General features: G+C 33.0%; 1 protein-coding gene across 4 annotated transcripts in view; it reads right to left on the minus strand.

The window, feature by feature from the left end:
- LOC140058571 (cyclin-D-binding Myb-like transcription factor 1) overlaps positions 1–15412 on the minus strand; it is a 53474-nt gene that overhangs the window by 10504 nt on the left and 27558 nt on the right. For all 4 annotated transcript variants that reach the window (XM_072104249.1, XM_072104246.1, XM_072104247.1 and 1 more), the window contains exons 14-15: positions 11617–11710; positions 7475–7635 (exon numbers count right to left, since the gene is read on the minus strand). In XM_072104249.1, the coding sequence (XP_071960350.1) occupies positions 7475–7635; positions 11617–11710 (255 nt within the window). The remainder of the gene's footprint in view (positions 1–7474; positions 7636–11616; positions 11711–15412) is intronic.

Below are 15412 nucleotides of genomic sequence, written 5' to 3' on the forward strand. Positions count from 1 at the left end.
AAGTAAAAAAAGTAAAAGTAAAGTACTTAGTGCCAATATTTTTGTTTTAATCACAATCATTTTTTTTCAACAACTGAATATCTAAACATTAACTATTGAACATTTTGGAAGGTGTAATAAACCAGGACATGTGTTTTCAAAGCATATCATGAGACGAAATCTACCACAAAGAACCTTAGGCGTAAAAATTGTTTCAGTTACAAAATGAGGAAAGAGAGCGTCTAGAAACCCTGCTAGGATCCTAATGAAAGACAAATGGTGTGACTTAAGGGAATGCGTGCTTACATAGGATTCCACCTTTTTGGAGACCTCACAACACCTCAACTAGCACTCAGCCTTCACTACAATTAACCAGTTAATTCAACAAGGTGTTCCTCATCAAACAATTGCTACATTGTATCAGTTTTACCATCAAATGCCTAATTAAATTACCTCTTGAAATGTGATTAACAATCAAAATGAAATAAAAACATACTTTATTAGTAGACGTAACAATAATAGGCAAAATATGCAATTAAATGTTTGGCATGGTAATGATCAAGTTGTGCGTAGATAGTAATCACATAGGTCATAGGTCATTGAACTCGCCCACTATTAAGATATTTAAGGAAATGATGTTTATTAAGCGTTTATGTTCTTTATACAAGTATCTGCACCTCAAAGTACAACACTGAACTTTATCTTCACAGCCTCTAGTTGATAATGAAAATAGCTTGCTTAAAAAAACTATATAATGAGTATCATATTGGAAGGTAGCACATTATGTAAAACTATGCAACTTATTTGATACATTTTTGTACTGATTCAGGAAAAACAGCAATTGTATCTACCACATGTATACCACAAACAACACCAGATAAACCATAGGTCTTATGTTCAGATGACCATGGTGTTCCCACAACATCCAGGGATTAGGTACTTATTTTAGGTAAGAGAGTTTTTTTGTAGGACCAACCACAAAATATGCTTGAAGGCTAAACCTCAGACAGAGAGAGATGTGGTCAATAATAAGGTCAACAAACTATCAATATATCACAGACGTATTTTGAATTTAACAAAAAAGTGTGTTTGAAATATAATACATGGAATTTTATGGGAATGTGAAAGTTACAATGTGTTAATAATTTTACATGACAACATAGCATTAAATGTTCTTAGGCAAATTATGACTGTGCCATGCTGTATCACAGTATAAGGTCTTTAAATTAATGTGAGGTGAACAGTTTATGGTAATGACATCATATGGTTTACTGAACACTGATTGGTTCAAAGTTTATCAACAGTCTCAAGATGTTTTTCCCTTAAATACACAGTATATTAGGTGACCAATTCTGTCATTGTTTTAAGTAACAAACTTAAGTAAGATTCTCAATATGTAAATAAAAGGACTAGATGAAAACCGACCACACAGGTATTAATTAAAAGGATCAATGTGTAATGTTATATTACTAATTAAAGGGACTTTAAGAAGGCTACATTTTAGCCCTATCATGAACTGGAGAAAGAGATAATCTAATACCACTATGTATGCTATTATGACTTAAGAAGATACTAAGAAGGTTGACTAAACATGATTTGGTGTGGAGCTGTTATTAGCCCTATCATTATCAATTTAAAGCAATAAGTTGATACTGTGTAATGTACCATCTTTACTCATGTTTTGACTTAGATTGTTAGAAGGTTATTCTTAAGTTTAGAGCTAAAAACTAACACTATCATTAGTAAGTATACAAGATAACTTAATACCATAATGCCCTCTGTTTATTCATGTTAAGTGTTGCTTTTTGTAAACAACATACTGGGCAAACAAAATAGGGACTAATTAAAACCGGTACTGAATATCCACTATGAAGAAATAATCATGAGAATGAAGTATGTTAATAACTTGTTTTTGTCAACATAAGTGTATAAATGACATCTTAAAGTGTTGTTTGTCCTTGTAGATAAACAAGTTACTATTAACATATACACAACCCTCAAATATTTCTAAATATGGAGTGCTAGTAACAGTGGCGTAACGGTTATGCGCGCTCCCTGGCTACTAAACCGAGGGGCCCCAGACCTTATGGGGGGGAGGGGGGGTCTGAGCAGTGCCCAGGCATTAAATTATGTCAAAAAAGGCTAAAAACGCCCAAGGCCTCCAGCGTTGGAGGGCCACTTAGGCTTTTGTAAACCAGGGCCTCAGGCCTCTGCGTTACAGCACTGGAAATTAATAGTATGACACCATAACAGCATTAAATTAAAAGTGAAAACAACTATAAATGTAATTTACTAATTTCTATTAAATTGTCCAGTTAGTTTAATTTAACTGGAACTTTTCTCCAATTAAATCAATGTAATGGTTGTCACTTATTACTAGAACAACTTATAAACCAGACTTACTGCAGGTAGCCATAGGTTCACATCTACAGCTCTGTCTACACTATCAAACATTATGTGAAAAAAAATGTGATGTGCCCATATATGGACATGGTGATGTCATATCACTACCATATTTGGCTATAACTGTATCACTAGCATATTTATATATAATCAAAATAAAATCCATTCAAATAACTAAGAATAGTTAGGTAAGTAGGGTTTTCAATGAACTTTTATACTATTAATATAGTGTATAGGTATTTGATGAATGAGTGAAAGCTCTGTCTACACCATCAAACTTTATGTGACAAAAAAATGTGATGTGCCCATAATGGATGATGTCATAGCACTACCATATTTGGGTATAAACCTTTTTTATCAAACTACTTTGATAGTGTAGACAGAGCTTTTTGATGCTACTACTAGAAATTCAACTTAAATTCAAGTTAATAAGGTTAACAAGTATTCTATTTATATGAGTCATCTTATGATATTTTAACACCTGTGTATCAATTGCATTTCACAAATCATTCTTCCGCACATAAATAAATTTATTTTTTTATTCATGATAAAAAAAAAACATTTATGAATGAGATGTTTTAATTGTGTTTGTACATAGGAAGGAAGAGTTCTCTATGTACCATGTTAATCATACAAGGTTTTGTTGTTTGTATAACCAACCTTCAATGACCTAACTTATTAACTGTAGCTCAAAAGAATTTACAAAGTTGTAGATAAATAAGTAGTTTTACGCTTACAATGTTAAATTCTTAGGAGGCCAAACCAAATCTAAGTTGATTGAGGAGCTTTAACACATTGCAATTTTTGCTCTAATTTTTCATTTCTTTTTTCATTTCTTTTTTCCGGTGATCTCAAAGATGGTATCAAAATGGATAAACCCTTTTTCCTGACTTGTCATACAAAGATCTTCATAGATCCTTGATCGCTAAGCAATTTAAAATGTGACAAATTATCCGTAATTGAATTATTTTGCATGATTAACTTGTTTCCCTAATGAAACCCTATTTTTAATTCATTATTTTTTAATGGTGTTTGTGTTCAAACAATTAATCAAGAAATGTATTAATTGGGTTTCAATTGAACATTTTTCATTTAAAAAAAAACATTTAAGGAAAAAACGTTTAGAATGTTGGTAGAATTGGATGTAAAAGAGGCGTGACATGTGAAAGTATGCGTATCCCTCTAAAATAGATTTCCTCCATTATACATTTGCAAATTAGATTATAAAAATGATTTTTCATAAATGAAAACACTTAAAATTAAGTTTATTGCACTTCAACCAATTGCTGACCTTTTACTTTTCCTCTGCCTAATTAGTGTAGTCTGCAAACTTAAGTGTAGGATAAGTTTGAGAGGATTAAAAGGAAAACATCTACAAGATACTAATCCCCATGGATTAGTAATGGTTAGGATTTTAATCCTTCCCGAACAAATCCTGTTATACACTTTTAAAATTAAGTTTTCACTTAAATAAACTTGCATGAGTAAATAAACTTCTGTTTACAGATAATTGAGAGTGGGCTGTTTGAAAACGCATTGACAGTTAAAGAGAAGAAGAAGAATTAAACCTAGTATTTTTTTATTTCATCCGCATCCAACAGCAAGCACAAACTCACCAATTACAGGATAAACTATTTTATAATTTATTGTGCTTATAAAATAAAAAGGTCTTTTGAGGCTTATAGGGAATAAAGTTAAAAGACTAGGCTTATAGGGAATGAAGTTAAAAGACTAGGCTTATAGGGAATGAAGTTAAAAGACTAGGCTTATAGGGAATGAAGTTAAAAGACTAGGCTTATAGGGAATGAAGTTAAAAGACTAGGCTTATAGGGAATGAAGTTAAAAGACTAGGCTTATAGGGAATGAAGTTAAAAGACTAGGCTTATAGGGAATGAAGTTAAAAGACTAGGCTTATAGGGAATGAAGTTAAAAGACTAGGCTTATAGGGAATGAAGTTAAAAGAGTAGTGTCGTGAGTTACAATCCTAGCACTAGGTCAGGACTGAACCCAGACATTGGAATTGTAAGGCAAACATGTTAATCACCAAGCTACAGCGCCACTACAAGACAGTAAACATAAGAGGTATTCATCAAGCATAAAAAAGTCATTTGATTTCATTTTTATTTGAACCCGTCTGAACAGGCACATAATTTATGAGATTCAATATTTAAGAAAACAAAGGGAACAAAAATGATAAATCAAAAATATCCCCAGCAAAGAAAAACTGTTTTAAAAATAATATTTAAAAGTAAATGCATCCTTTTACTTTATTAAAATCAAAATAAAATCCATTTAAATAAAAAAAAGTTCTTCTTCTATCATCCTATCAATCCCTTTGGAAGACGGAAGAAAAGAAATGATAGTGGGACTTAAAAGTATGGTTTTTAATGAACTTGTATTATATTATTATATTATATTATTACTTGAAAAATATAATAACGTTATTTGCTGAATGAGTGATATAGTATTATTAAATTGGTATTTGATAGATTGAATATATATAACTTATGGTAGTCAACCATCACATAAAATTCCTTATGAACACATTATAATCAAATTAATTGGCCACTTGTGAAATCTAAAGTGACATTTTATTTGAAATTTGAAGGTAATATAATTCAGATACTGAAATATTCTAGATATTCTATGCTATATTTACTATTAATAGGAAAGCGAGTTAGTTTGTCAACTATCACATGTATTTCCTCCTGACATGGATTTGAGGCATTGTATCCTGATTGGTGAGTCAACCGCCACAAGAGACGTGGGAAGAAGCTTGATAAAACATACTGTTACAAGCAACACAGTAGCAAGACGACGAATTAAGAATATGCTTAGGTAAGGACTTTGGCGTTTGGGAACAACAGAATCAAGGGAATTGGAAGATGTAGGGCAAACTGTTCCTACTGCACAGTAGCTATACCTTCTGAATGGACGGATGGAAAACAATCTGGCATCCATTAACTTACGGATGTAAATCTTCTGACAGGGAACCCAACTGTCAAAGTCTTCCACCCAACCTGAGGCACATTTTAAGCCCTTCCACCCTTACTTATTTCAACACCGAACTTAAGAAACTTCTGGATACTGGAAGTAGTACTCATCATTAAGATCCAACCCTACCTACAGTACATCACTAATTTTAAATACTAATGGTTTCTAGAACATGAGAAAGGGTCTATTGCAAAGAGATTCATCACTATCTTTAGTGAACATGAAGACAAAACAGGTATTATAGGGCGATTTTAATTTGCAATGACCGACGAAATAACTATATCATGTTAGTTCATTGTGCACATGCAGAAATATGTGAACATTTGTACTCGCTCCTCACATTGACACAGGTTTGAAGTTTTCTAGGTCCAGCCGACGACCGAAGACATATCGATTGACCTGAGTTGGTCATCGGTCCTCGAAAGTTCTCTCATGTATAAACATGTACAAGCAATCTCAATGGCTCCAAACATCCACCCAAAGAATGAGAGAGTAAAACCCTTTGCCTAAGGAAAGCAATCATGTCATGAAGATAAATCAAATTAAACTTTAGAAATAATCCATCAGTTCAAATAAAATGCTTATAAAATAACAAATAAAATGTATTTGAACATAACATACACTGACTAATTAACAGTTTCCTCCAGGAGGCAAAGTGCTTAGTTGCTTTGGCAGAGAACTTAAATGTTGAGGTCGGTAGAAAGTAAGCCATAGGCCTTTGGATATACGTTTACAAACTCTGGTCCAAAGTTTGGTACATCATTCTTGTCCTTGGGCATGATAACTAATTTAATCTAAAATACCAGCACTTCAAGTTTATGATGCAGCAATATTAGTTTTTTGTTTGAGTTGGGACATCGATCACCTCTGGCAACATCAAATTTAAACCCAACTGTGAAATTTTAAGATAACAGGATACAGGTAAATGTTAATGCTTTTAATCGAAAACATTTACAGAAACATCACTTCTTTCATCATCTACCAAGGATTCTCTTTTTCTATGAGTTGTTCTACTCCACTTGGCTACCACTCCAAGGGTCCTGGGTTCAAATCCCGTCACATGTCAGGATTTTTTCTAAGGACCAAATTACTCCACACCCAAAGACTTGTAATAAGACTTTGTTTATGTAGAGCATCTTGTGTATATGTTTGTCTTATGAACCTCTGAGTGTCCCTAATGATCAGCAATAGCTGGATGGATCACCCTCATTAAAAATGGTTAAAAAAACAAAAACAAAAAAAAACTGTGGACTGACCAAACTTACTTTACTTGTATCTACAATACAGTCGACTCTCCCAATACCATACTTTCTGAAAAAAAGAAACTCCCCCAAAACCAGACTTTTCATGAGGTTCAAAAGGTCCCAAAATTCATTTGTACCATTAAAAACACACATTCCGAATACCAGACTTTCCACAAAGAAAAAACAGACATAATAGGCCAGCCCAATGGTGTCCAGTATTGGGAGAGTTTACTGTATATTCCATATGATAGTAACTTTGGTTTGAACTATCATAAATTTATTCATATTATGCTGCAGCCATGGAACTTCAATTGTGTTCAGACCCGACTGTTGCCAGAATGCATAGGTATTTTAACCATTACTGGTTTCCTAGGCAGAGCATACAAACAGATTACCATTCAAGTATGCTACAGAAACCATGTTGAATCCACCAATAATTGTGTTAGTGTTATATTCCCCAGGAGAATGTAGGCAGACAAGGGACAAAACTGGGCCAATTCAACACACATACAAATTCCTTCAGTGACTAAAAGAAGTTATATTTACCCTGGCAATATGAATTGTAGAAGAGCTAGGCTTCCTCCATAGGGAGTTAAAAAATGACTATGTACCTATATTAGTATTGCATATTGGTGAATAGGCAGAAATAATTTCAATGATGCTTTGTCCAAAAGATGATTGAATTCTACATTTCCTCAATCTTATAACACATCTATCGAAGCATTTAACTCATTGGGCATTCCATGGTAAAAATTAATGTTAATTCTTACCTCAATCTTATACAACATCTATTGAACAACAAGACATTTAACTCATTGGGTATTTCATAGTAAAATAAATGCTACTATTCTTACCTCTTGTGAGAGTACAGCATCCGTACCAATAAGTTGTACTTGACCATTCACCAAATCATCTGTAGTGTGATGACCCAGAGATGACCCTTGACCCTGGATGTCATCCGTAGAGCGATCATGTACCAATCCTGACGAATCATGTTCTATATCATCATTTAATACTGCAAAAACAATATATAAATAAATTAAGGTTTTTAAATTGTGTGATGCCAACAACTATGTTTTTTGGTGAAGATATGTAAGTTTTGTGGAACAGGATTTATTAAATAAAGGGTCTTTAAATTCTTTTTAATAATTAAAGTGCATATCATAAAAATGTCTGTAATCCTTAACCATAAGCTAAAAATGACACTTTTGCTACCATACATCCACAAGGTTAACAAAGTGGTCTTAAAGGCCCGGGGCGGGCAAAAAATTTCTATTGATCATACATTCCAATAATTATCGATCTATAGTTTCCCCTATGTTTCATAATTTTTGGGATTTTATTTGTGTTACACAAGCTTGTTGGAAATAAGCACTTTCTTATCAGTGGGGGGATAGTTCAAATTACACAGTAAAATCTCTATTCTTTTGTACACAAATTTTGTAAATAGCGAGGCATTTTAAAAAGCTATGAAAAATAAATGGTGTGGTAAAAAATGTTATCAGATGACTAAATATAGGTAATATAACTTGAATATTACATTTCTGATATTTTTATTCAACTTCAGATTTTTATTTCATCTTTTTTCACCGTCTAGGGAGTCACCCGACATGTTATTACATTAGGTTAACTACCTAACTACTGAAAAAGGGTCTTCCTGGTTTTTATGGAAGAATTTTGCCAAATTTTGTATTTGACCATATTAAGGGAAATTCATGTTTTTTCGTCTCGATTTCTGTTACAAATATTTGATTTATGTACAATTAACCAAATATTATATTTAAAATTCATGCCTGTACCTGAGCTTTAAAATGGACAAAGACTATAACAAGGATTCTATTTGGTGGACCTGCCAAAAGTTCAAAAATAGATTGTCAATAATATTTTAATCAGACTGAGATATTCAGACATGGCTTTCACGGTTGAAAGATCAAGTTAAGTTTTAATCTAGTTTACCTGTTGAAATCCCTCTCAAATAATTAAGAGATCTGTTAGTGGGTTCACCTATAGGATAGTTTACCTTGTTTATGCAATACAAAGGAAGATATAAAACCTAAAGTTGCATTTAAATGACAGTTTTATCACAAAAGGATTTTGATATTGCGTCATGGCAGGTGCTTGTATGGTTCAAAAAAGGTATAATCCTCTGACCACCTATTTATATTGGATTAATTGTGGATTAGTATGTGGATTATAGTTGGGATTAAAGTGTAGATTTTATGGTGTTTTTATTTTGTAACAAGCAAGATACATTTCAAGCCACTGGGTTTTACCAAATAAAATTGAATCAATTATTTGGCCTGAAAAATTATATACTTTACTATCTGCATGCCCACACTGTTTGCTTTCAAATCTGGTTCAACAATACATCTTAAGAAGCAGAAAATGGGTTCATAAAGGTGTTTTTCACCTGTCTACAGTTTAACAGAAACTAGGGACCATTGACAAAACAAAAGAGTTGTAACAAAAAGACCTTGTCTAATGTAAAAAGATGGATTGCTTGTGAAGCGTATCGCATTAAAGTTAATTGTGTTTGTAACCCCTGCATCAATATCTGTGCTCATCCTTTAAGCCTACATCCACCTACAAGTTCATAATTCCGTTTTTAATTGTTCTAAGCCTCACCTTTATCTATTCAACAACGACACTGAAGCGTTCTAACCTACCTGTTACTAATGAACTTGACTTAAGTGAAAAGACAACCTAACAATAAAAAGTTTAATTCTAATACTACATAAATGGTTGACACAAGGGTAAGGTCAGGAGTTCAATGATGCTCTATCCTTCAGAAAATCTGCAGTTTAAACTTTTGTATCAAAATCTTCTTCTTTAAAAAGATTTAGAATTCAAGGTACAATGATTTACAGTAAAAAGTAAATTTTCAACGGTTTATTGGAACATTTGAATTTTCAGAATAAAAGCTTAACATCTCATGGAAGACGAGGCATGATATACGAAACACGAACAATATATTGAAAATATTGGATGACTGTTAAAAAAGAATAGCATTCTTAATTAAAACACAACTGTTTAGGCATAATGGTAAAAGATTAACAGTAGAGAATTATATTGCTGTCATACCAGATAGGTGGTATGACTCCTGACACAGGAGCGCTTTTTGTGGACCAGTTCAACGGTATAACCCTCTACCTGTCAATCAATAAAGTCAATGTTGCCAACCAAAACGGCCAAAAAATGAATACAATTTAAAATACTATTTTCAGATGGAAAAGTACTTTGCACTTTTGTTTAAACTAGTATGTCAACTTAATCTAATTGAAAAGTTAGATAACTAAAAAAAGATAATAGGATTATAGGAAGATGCCATAACTGCCACCGTTTCCTCATCTGTTGCTAAGTTCTAATACTTGCTAACTGACAGTTGATATCAAGTGGTCAATTGCGTTAATGATGTCCACCTGGTCAAGACTAATTATTAAGCATCTTCGGATATCCTTTGACGCTTACATCTTGTCTAAAGCTCTCTCTACACTTATCAAACTAGTTTGACAAAAAAAGTGTGATGTGCCCAAATATGGTAGTGATATTCCCAAATATGGTAGTGATGTGACATCATCGTGTCCATATATGGGCACATCACATTTTTTTGTCTCATAAAGTTTGATAGTGTGGACAGAGCTTGATACTGTGTGAGTGTGCTAGTGTGGACAGAGCTTGATACTGTATGAGTGTGCTAGTGGGCACGATATAAGGAGACATGTACATAGAATTTGCATATGAATCTTAAATCAACGTATAACTAGAAATTATAAATATATGTAACACGAAACTGGAAGATACTATAATTATAGTATTTCAATTTGAAATGTATGGCATCATTTTATGGTCAACATAGAGGTTACATTTATGTGTGTAAATTAGTATACAAATAATGAATGTTTATGAGTGCAATGGTACAAATAATGGCACGAGGTGAATGATGAAAGGTTATCAGGGAACATTTTCGCCAGTGTAGCGTAGCAAAAAGCTATACAAAACAACTTTATTGCTACAGAGGCAAAGCCGAGTTGATATAACCTTTCATCATTCACCAAGTGCCATTATTTGTACCATTACACGAATACAAAACATTCATTATTTGTTTTATATAACATCTAGACGGTTTTTTTTCGTACACAAAAATGTTTCAAAAAGTACTATTTAACAATCGTTGAATAGTGCGTACTATTGCACGCCATGTGACCCACATTCGTCCAATCAAATGACAGGAATTTATATAGGTGTTATATAATAGGCTTTCATGTATGATTGCCTCTAAATAACAACCAAATGTGTGCAATTTGATGGCAGCATTCATCACGAAGCGACACTTAATGAAGAAGAAAGTTCTTGTACGTGTCGTCCACACCTGTGTGCAATTTGGCCCAGTTAGGCTACAAGACACAGGATATTCTCCCCATTCACATGTAGGCTGTAGGTTATTGTACAGCCTGATTCAACCTTAAAGGAATAGTACGGAGAAAAGGAAGGTTGAACCACATACTGTGTTCAACAAGATTAGAAGTGTTGGTTTATAATCTGCTAATAACATTATTGGATGTTAAGATTAAAGTGACAACAAGGAAATTCTGGTTCCCCTCTGATACTTAAATCATAGACCTATAATAAATTCTGGTTTCCCTCTGATACTTAAATCATGGACCTATAATAAATTCTGGTTTCCCTCCGATACTTAAATCATGGACCTATAAGCCCATGCTTAAATTGAGAATAATTCTATGACTATGAATGAATCTTAAAATAATTTAGGGGTGAAAAATACAAACAGAAATGTAATAATTTAAGATGGAAATAAATTTAATATTTGATTGAGGTTATAAAAATGAAACTGATATTTAAATATGAATTTGATTTACAATGTGTATTGCAATCTGTCAACAAAGTTCACAAATTGGTTTTATTTAACTCACCTTCTTAAGTGAATTATGTTGTTTTAATACAAACTATACTTAGTTGTTGTATAAGTGACACTTACCTTCGTCAGTGTTTGGGGGCGTGTTCATCATCAAATGCTCTTGAGCTGATTGGTTGAGTTGAACTGTTACGTTATCGTTGCCGAGTGAAGTTGCCTTCAGGAAAAAAAAAGCAAATGTGATTTTTTATGAGTAGTGAGTATCAGAGCGGTTGAGACAGTGGAAACGTAATTATGTAGTCATAACATCAGCAAGGTTTCGAGGCTCACTCACTCCATGGTTCTGGTGGTAGAACGAGTCTTCTCGGATAAGGACTATAAACCGTAGGTCCAATGTACACATCTAGCTCGTGTGCACTTTAAAGAACCTAGTACATCTTTCGAGAAAAGTAGGGGGGGGGGTTACCCCATGGCACTACAGCAGTACACACACAGTCACTGGTAATAACTCTGGGAGACCAGTCCTTGACTGAAAAGGTTACCCAGTATAAATAAATAACAAATCTATTCCTATACAATAAACAAATATATTATAAAAATATATATAAAACATTTCTAATGTTATACGGCAGGAATGAACAAAATAAAAAGAAAAATTTGCAGACAAACATGACCTACTTTTTTACCCCACTCCCCCACCCGCACACCAACAGACATGTTCTTTGGAGAATCACTCACTGCAGCATGCCCCTTCCTGTAAACACTAACTGCATACTACTATTACATAGATTAATGTATTATATACTTTATCTTATAAAAATCAAAAAGGATAAATGTCTAAAAATAGACTATCAAGATGCCAGATTCAATTAGTAAAAGATGAACAAACTCTGATGACAAATAAACTGGTTTTTCCTTTGCTTAAATACAGTCATGGTTTATATATCTGTACATGGTTCAAATACCGACTGGACCTAAGCACAGCAAATGATTCGTCTCTTATCATTATGCTCCAGAAATCTACTCAGACTTATTTAATTATCGATCACTTAAGGATCTTCCCGCTTCTGGCGATCCTGAGAGCTCGACATGTGAGAAAAATTATTAAGGAGAGCATTAACATTAAATAGACATGGTTCAAAAATAACATTAACAAACATATTGTATAAACCTTTTGTTTACTCCAAATATGACAGATATAGGACATTTCATTAAGAATGTTGAAGAAACTAAATTTACTGCACGAAGCCTAAGTTTATTTAACCCAGTTTGGCATAGAAGCAGAAAAAACTCACCAAATTTATAAGCATAATTTTTTTTTGTAACTAAAATTCCCGGAATACTTTTTTAACAGACAGAAGGGACCTCCACTAAGTTATCAAAACTAAGATATACATCAATATAAAATGTTGAGGTCAAAGGTTAAATTGTGTATGATGGATAATGAGTCTTGAACATAATCCAAACACTCAAGGGATTAATACAACTTTAAGTTCATAAAGTACTTTAAAGAATAGTAAGACTAAGTTCCCACTATACAAAATCTAAGAAATGCAGAAAAAGCATAAAGCATACTTGATCATACATCAAAACTTTTTAATACATGGATGACAGAAGTTTCTAAATCAATCGGTAATTTACGTTTTACTCTTTTTTAGTTTAATACACAATCCAATATTTGACCAATATTTTTATTTTGTATAATTTGATTTCATGTCAGATTTTGTTTATTCTAATTCTGTTTCCGGCTGTCCATCAGTCATCAATCAAAATCTATTTTTGAGATATCTGTACCAATTAATCAAAATTTAAGTTTTTATAGTTTCCTTGGAAATCTTGCATTTGTTTCAAGAAATCAAAACGTGCTGATGGACTAATAAGTCTCAACAATCATACAAAATATTTTTATTTCTTAAAAATCGAAAAAGTATGTTGGCAATTACAAGATATTTAATGTACACAATATATATATATATATATATATTGATTTAGCTTTTCACTTTTTTTTGTATCTCCATTGAGATCCAGCAGCTGATACCCACAGCATTGTCATTTTTTTCATTAATTTGCCTTTGGATTTATATATGTTTTTATTTATTTGACACGGTCAAGGGGTTGCGAGAGAACTAAGTGCTATAAGACGTAGCTCTGTCCGAAATCCATAATGTACTCTTTAACAAATTATTTTGACTTCGTTCAAATGCTGGGTATGATTACAACAAAATAATATCTTTCTTTGAAATTTGGATGAAAAAATAACCTTTTTATGTATGTTATCTTCTTTTAATTGCTTTGTCTTTGTCCTGCATATGCTTGCTCTTCCAAGCTGTCACCTGCGATGTTTGTTACATTCTTATGTTTTTTTATTTGAAATAAAGGATGATATTAGTACATGTATATTCAATGTTACTTTCAAAATTGAGATGAGTAAATGTTCCGATTTCCGGGAGTGACACCAAAATGTCATTCCTAAAGTCTTTTTGGTGACCATGCAATAAATAACAGTATAGAAACAGAGGCCAAGCAACCTGACCCTCCCCTTAATTTTTAATTCTGTTTAATTTGTATTTCCTCAAACTGTCACATAATATTACTGTCTGTTTTATTTATTAAGTACGGTATCATGTTGCTGTGAATACTGTATTGGAAATGTTGTATTCATTTTTTTAAATGTAAAAGTCAGTAGCTTAGATTTGGACGTGGCTATCCTATTACTGCAGCCACATGTACGCAAGTATGTACGCATAAGATGAGTCACACTTTCGAACAATCTGCCATAAATGGAACAAACATTGCAAGTTTTTTTTTAAAACTACAAACTTGTTTGACCATATTATTTCTTCCATGGTTTGACAAAGAAAGTGTGTGCAAATATGGTGGTGATGTGCCCAAATATGGTTGTGATATGACATCATCATGTCCATATATGGGCACATCACATTTTTTTGTCACATAAAGTTTGATAGTGTAGACAGAGCCTTAAAGATGAGTGGCAGAATCTTGAACTCACTGATAAATAAATGAGTTAATTTGGCATTTCACCTCGGACAAATTACATCATCGTCTGCCTGAATTGGTTGTCGCTGAACCATGATAGAATTACAGAATATTGTCATTTCAAATAATTTACAGGTGAAAGGAGGTAGAACGGCACTTCCTGCCTCACAGGTGTCTAAAGGAATGCTACTAGAAAGTAGGTTACCAACTTAGGACCCTACTAAGTAGGTTACCAACTTAGGACCGTACTAAGTAGGTTGCAGTACGGACTTACATGCATCCTGAATAAAATTAACGAATAAATGATGACTATCACTGTGGAGAAAATATAGTTTTTAGTAAAATTAATTAAAAAAATAAACAACTAAAAATAATCAAGTTAAATGGGACTAAGACGTGCCTTCCTTCTGAATAAGATGCCAAGACAAAATTTGTGTAATATATGAGCTACTGTATCTGGGTGTCCTTTGGACAGTCTGGTCTCATTGGTCTAAAATTCTCAAAAAGTTTGAAGTCTGGACACTGACCAGTAATAACATTATAACTGAGCTCAAAACTTACTGGACCACAGCCAGGTACCTCAACCCCTGCAGGGTCTGAGAAACAGGTTATGCACCTGGGGTAATCAACTTATCTAGGTCTAAGTAAGTACAAAGGTGTTAGACTACATTGGCAAACCTTTGGTCAGGTGAAAGGATATATTATAAATGATAATATATAAAGGACAAGAAAAGGAACGGCATGGTATGTCCTGGAAGTGACACTGATGATACTAAACCATTCCAACTTTTAGAAGTATAACATACATGTAGGCCTACATTATCAAAGCAAAATTAAACACTGGAAATAGAGTGTTAGTTAACTAATTAAAACGGAGCTTCCTAATTTAGGAATTCTGGCACAAGACTAAAGAGGATCCATC

The sequence above is a fragment of the Antedon mediterranea genome, chromosome 9 (assembly GCF_964355755.1).
Source record: "Antedon mediterranea chromosome 9, ecAntMedi1.1, whole genome shotgun sequence".
In the NCBI taxonomy this organism is placed as follows: domain Eukaryota; kingdom Metazoa; phylum Echinodermata; class Crinoidea; order Comatulida; family Antedonidae; genus Antedon; species Antedon mediterranea.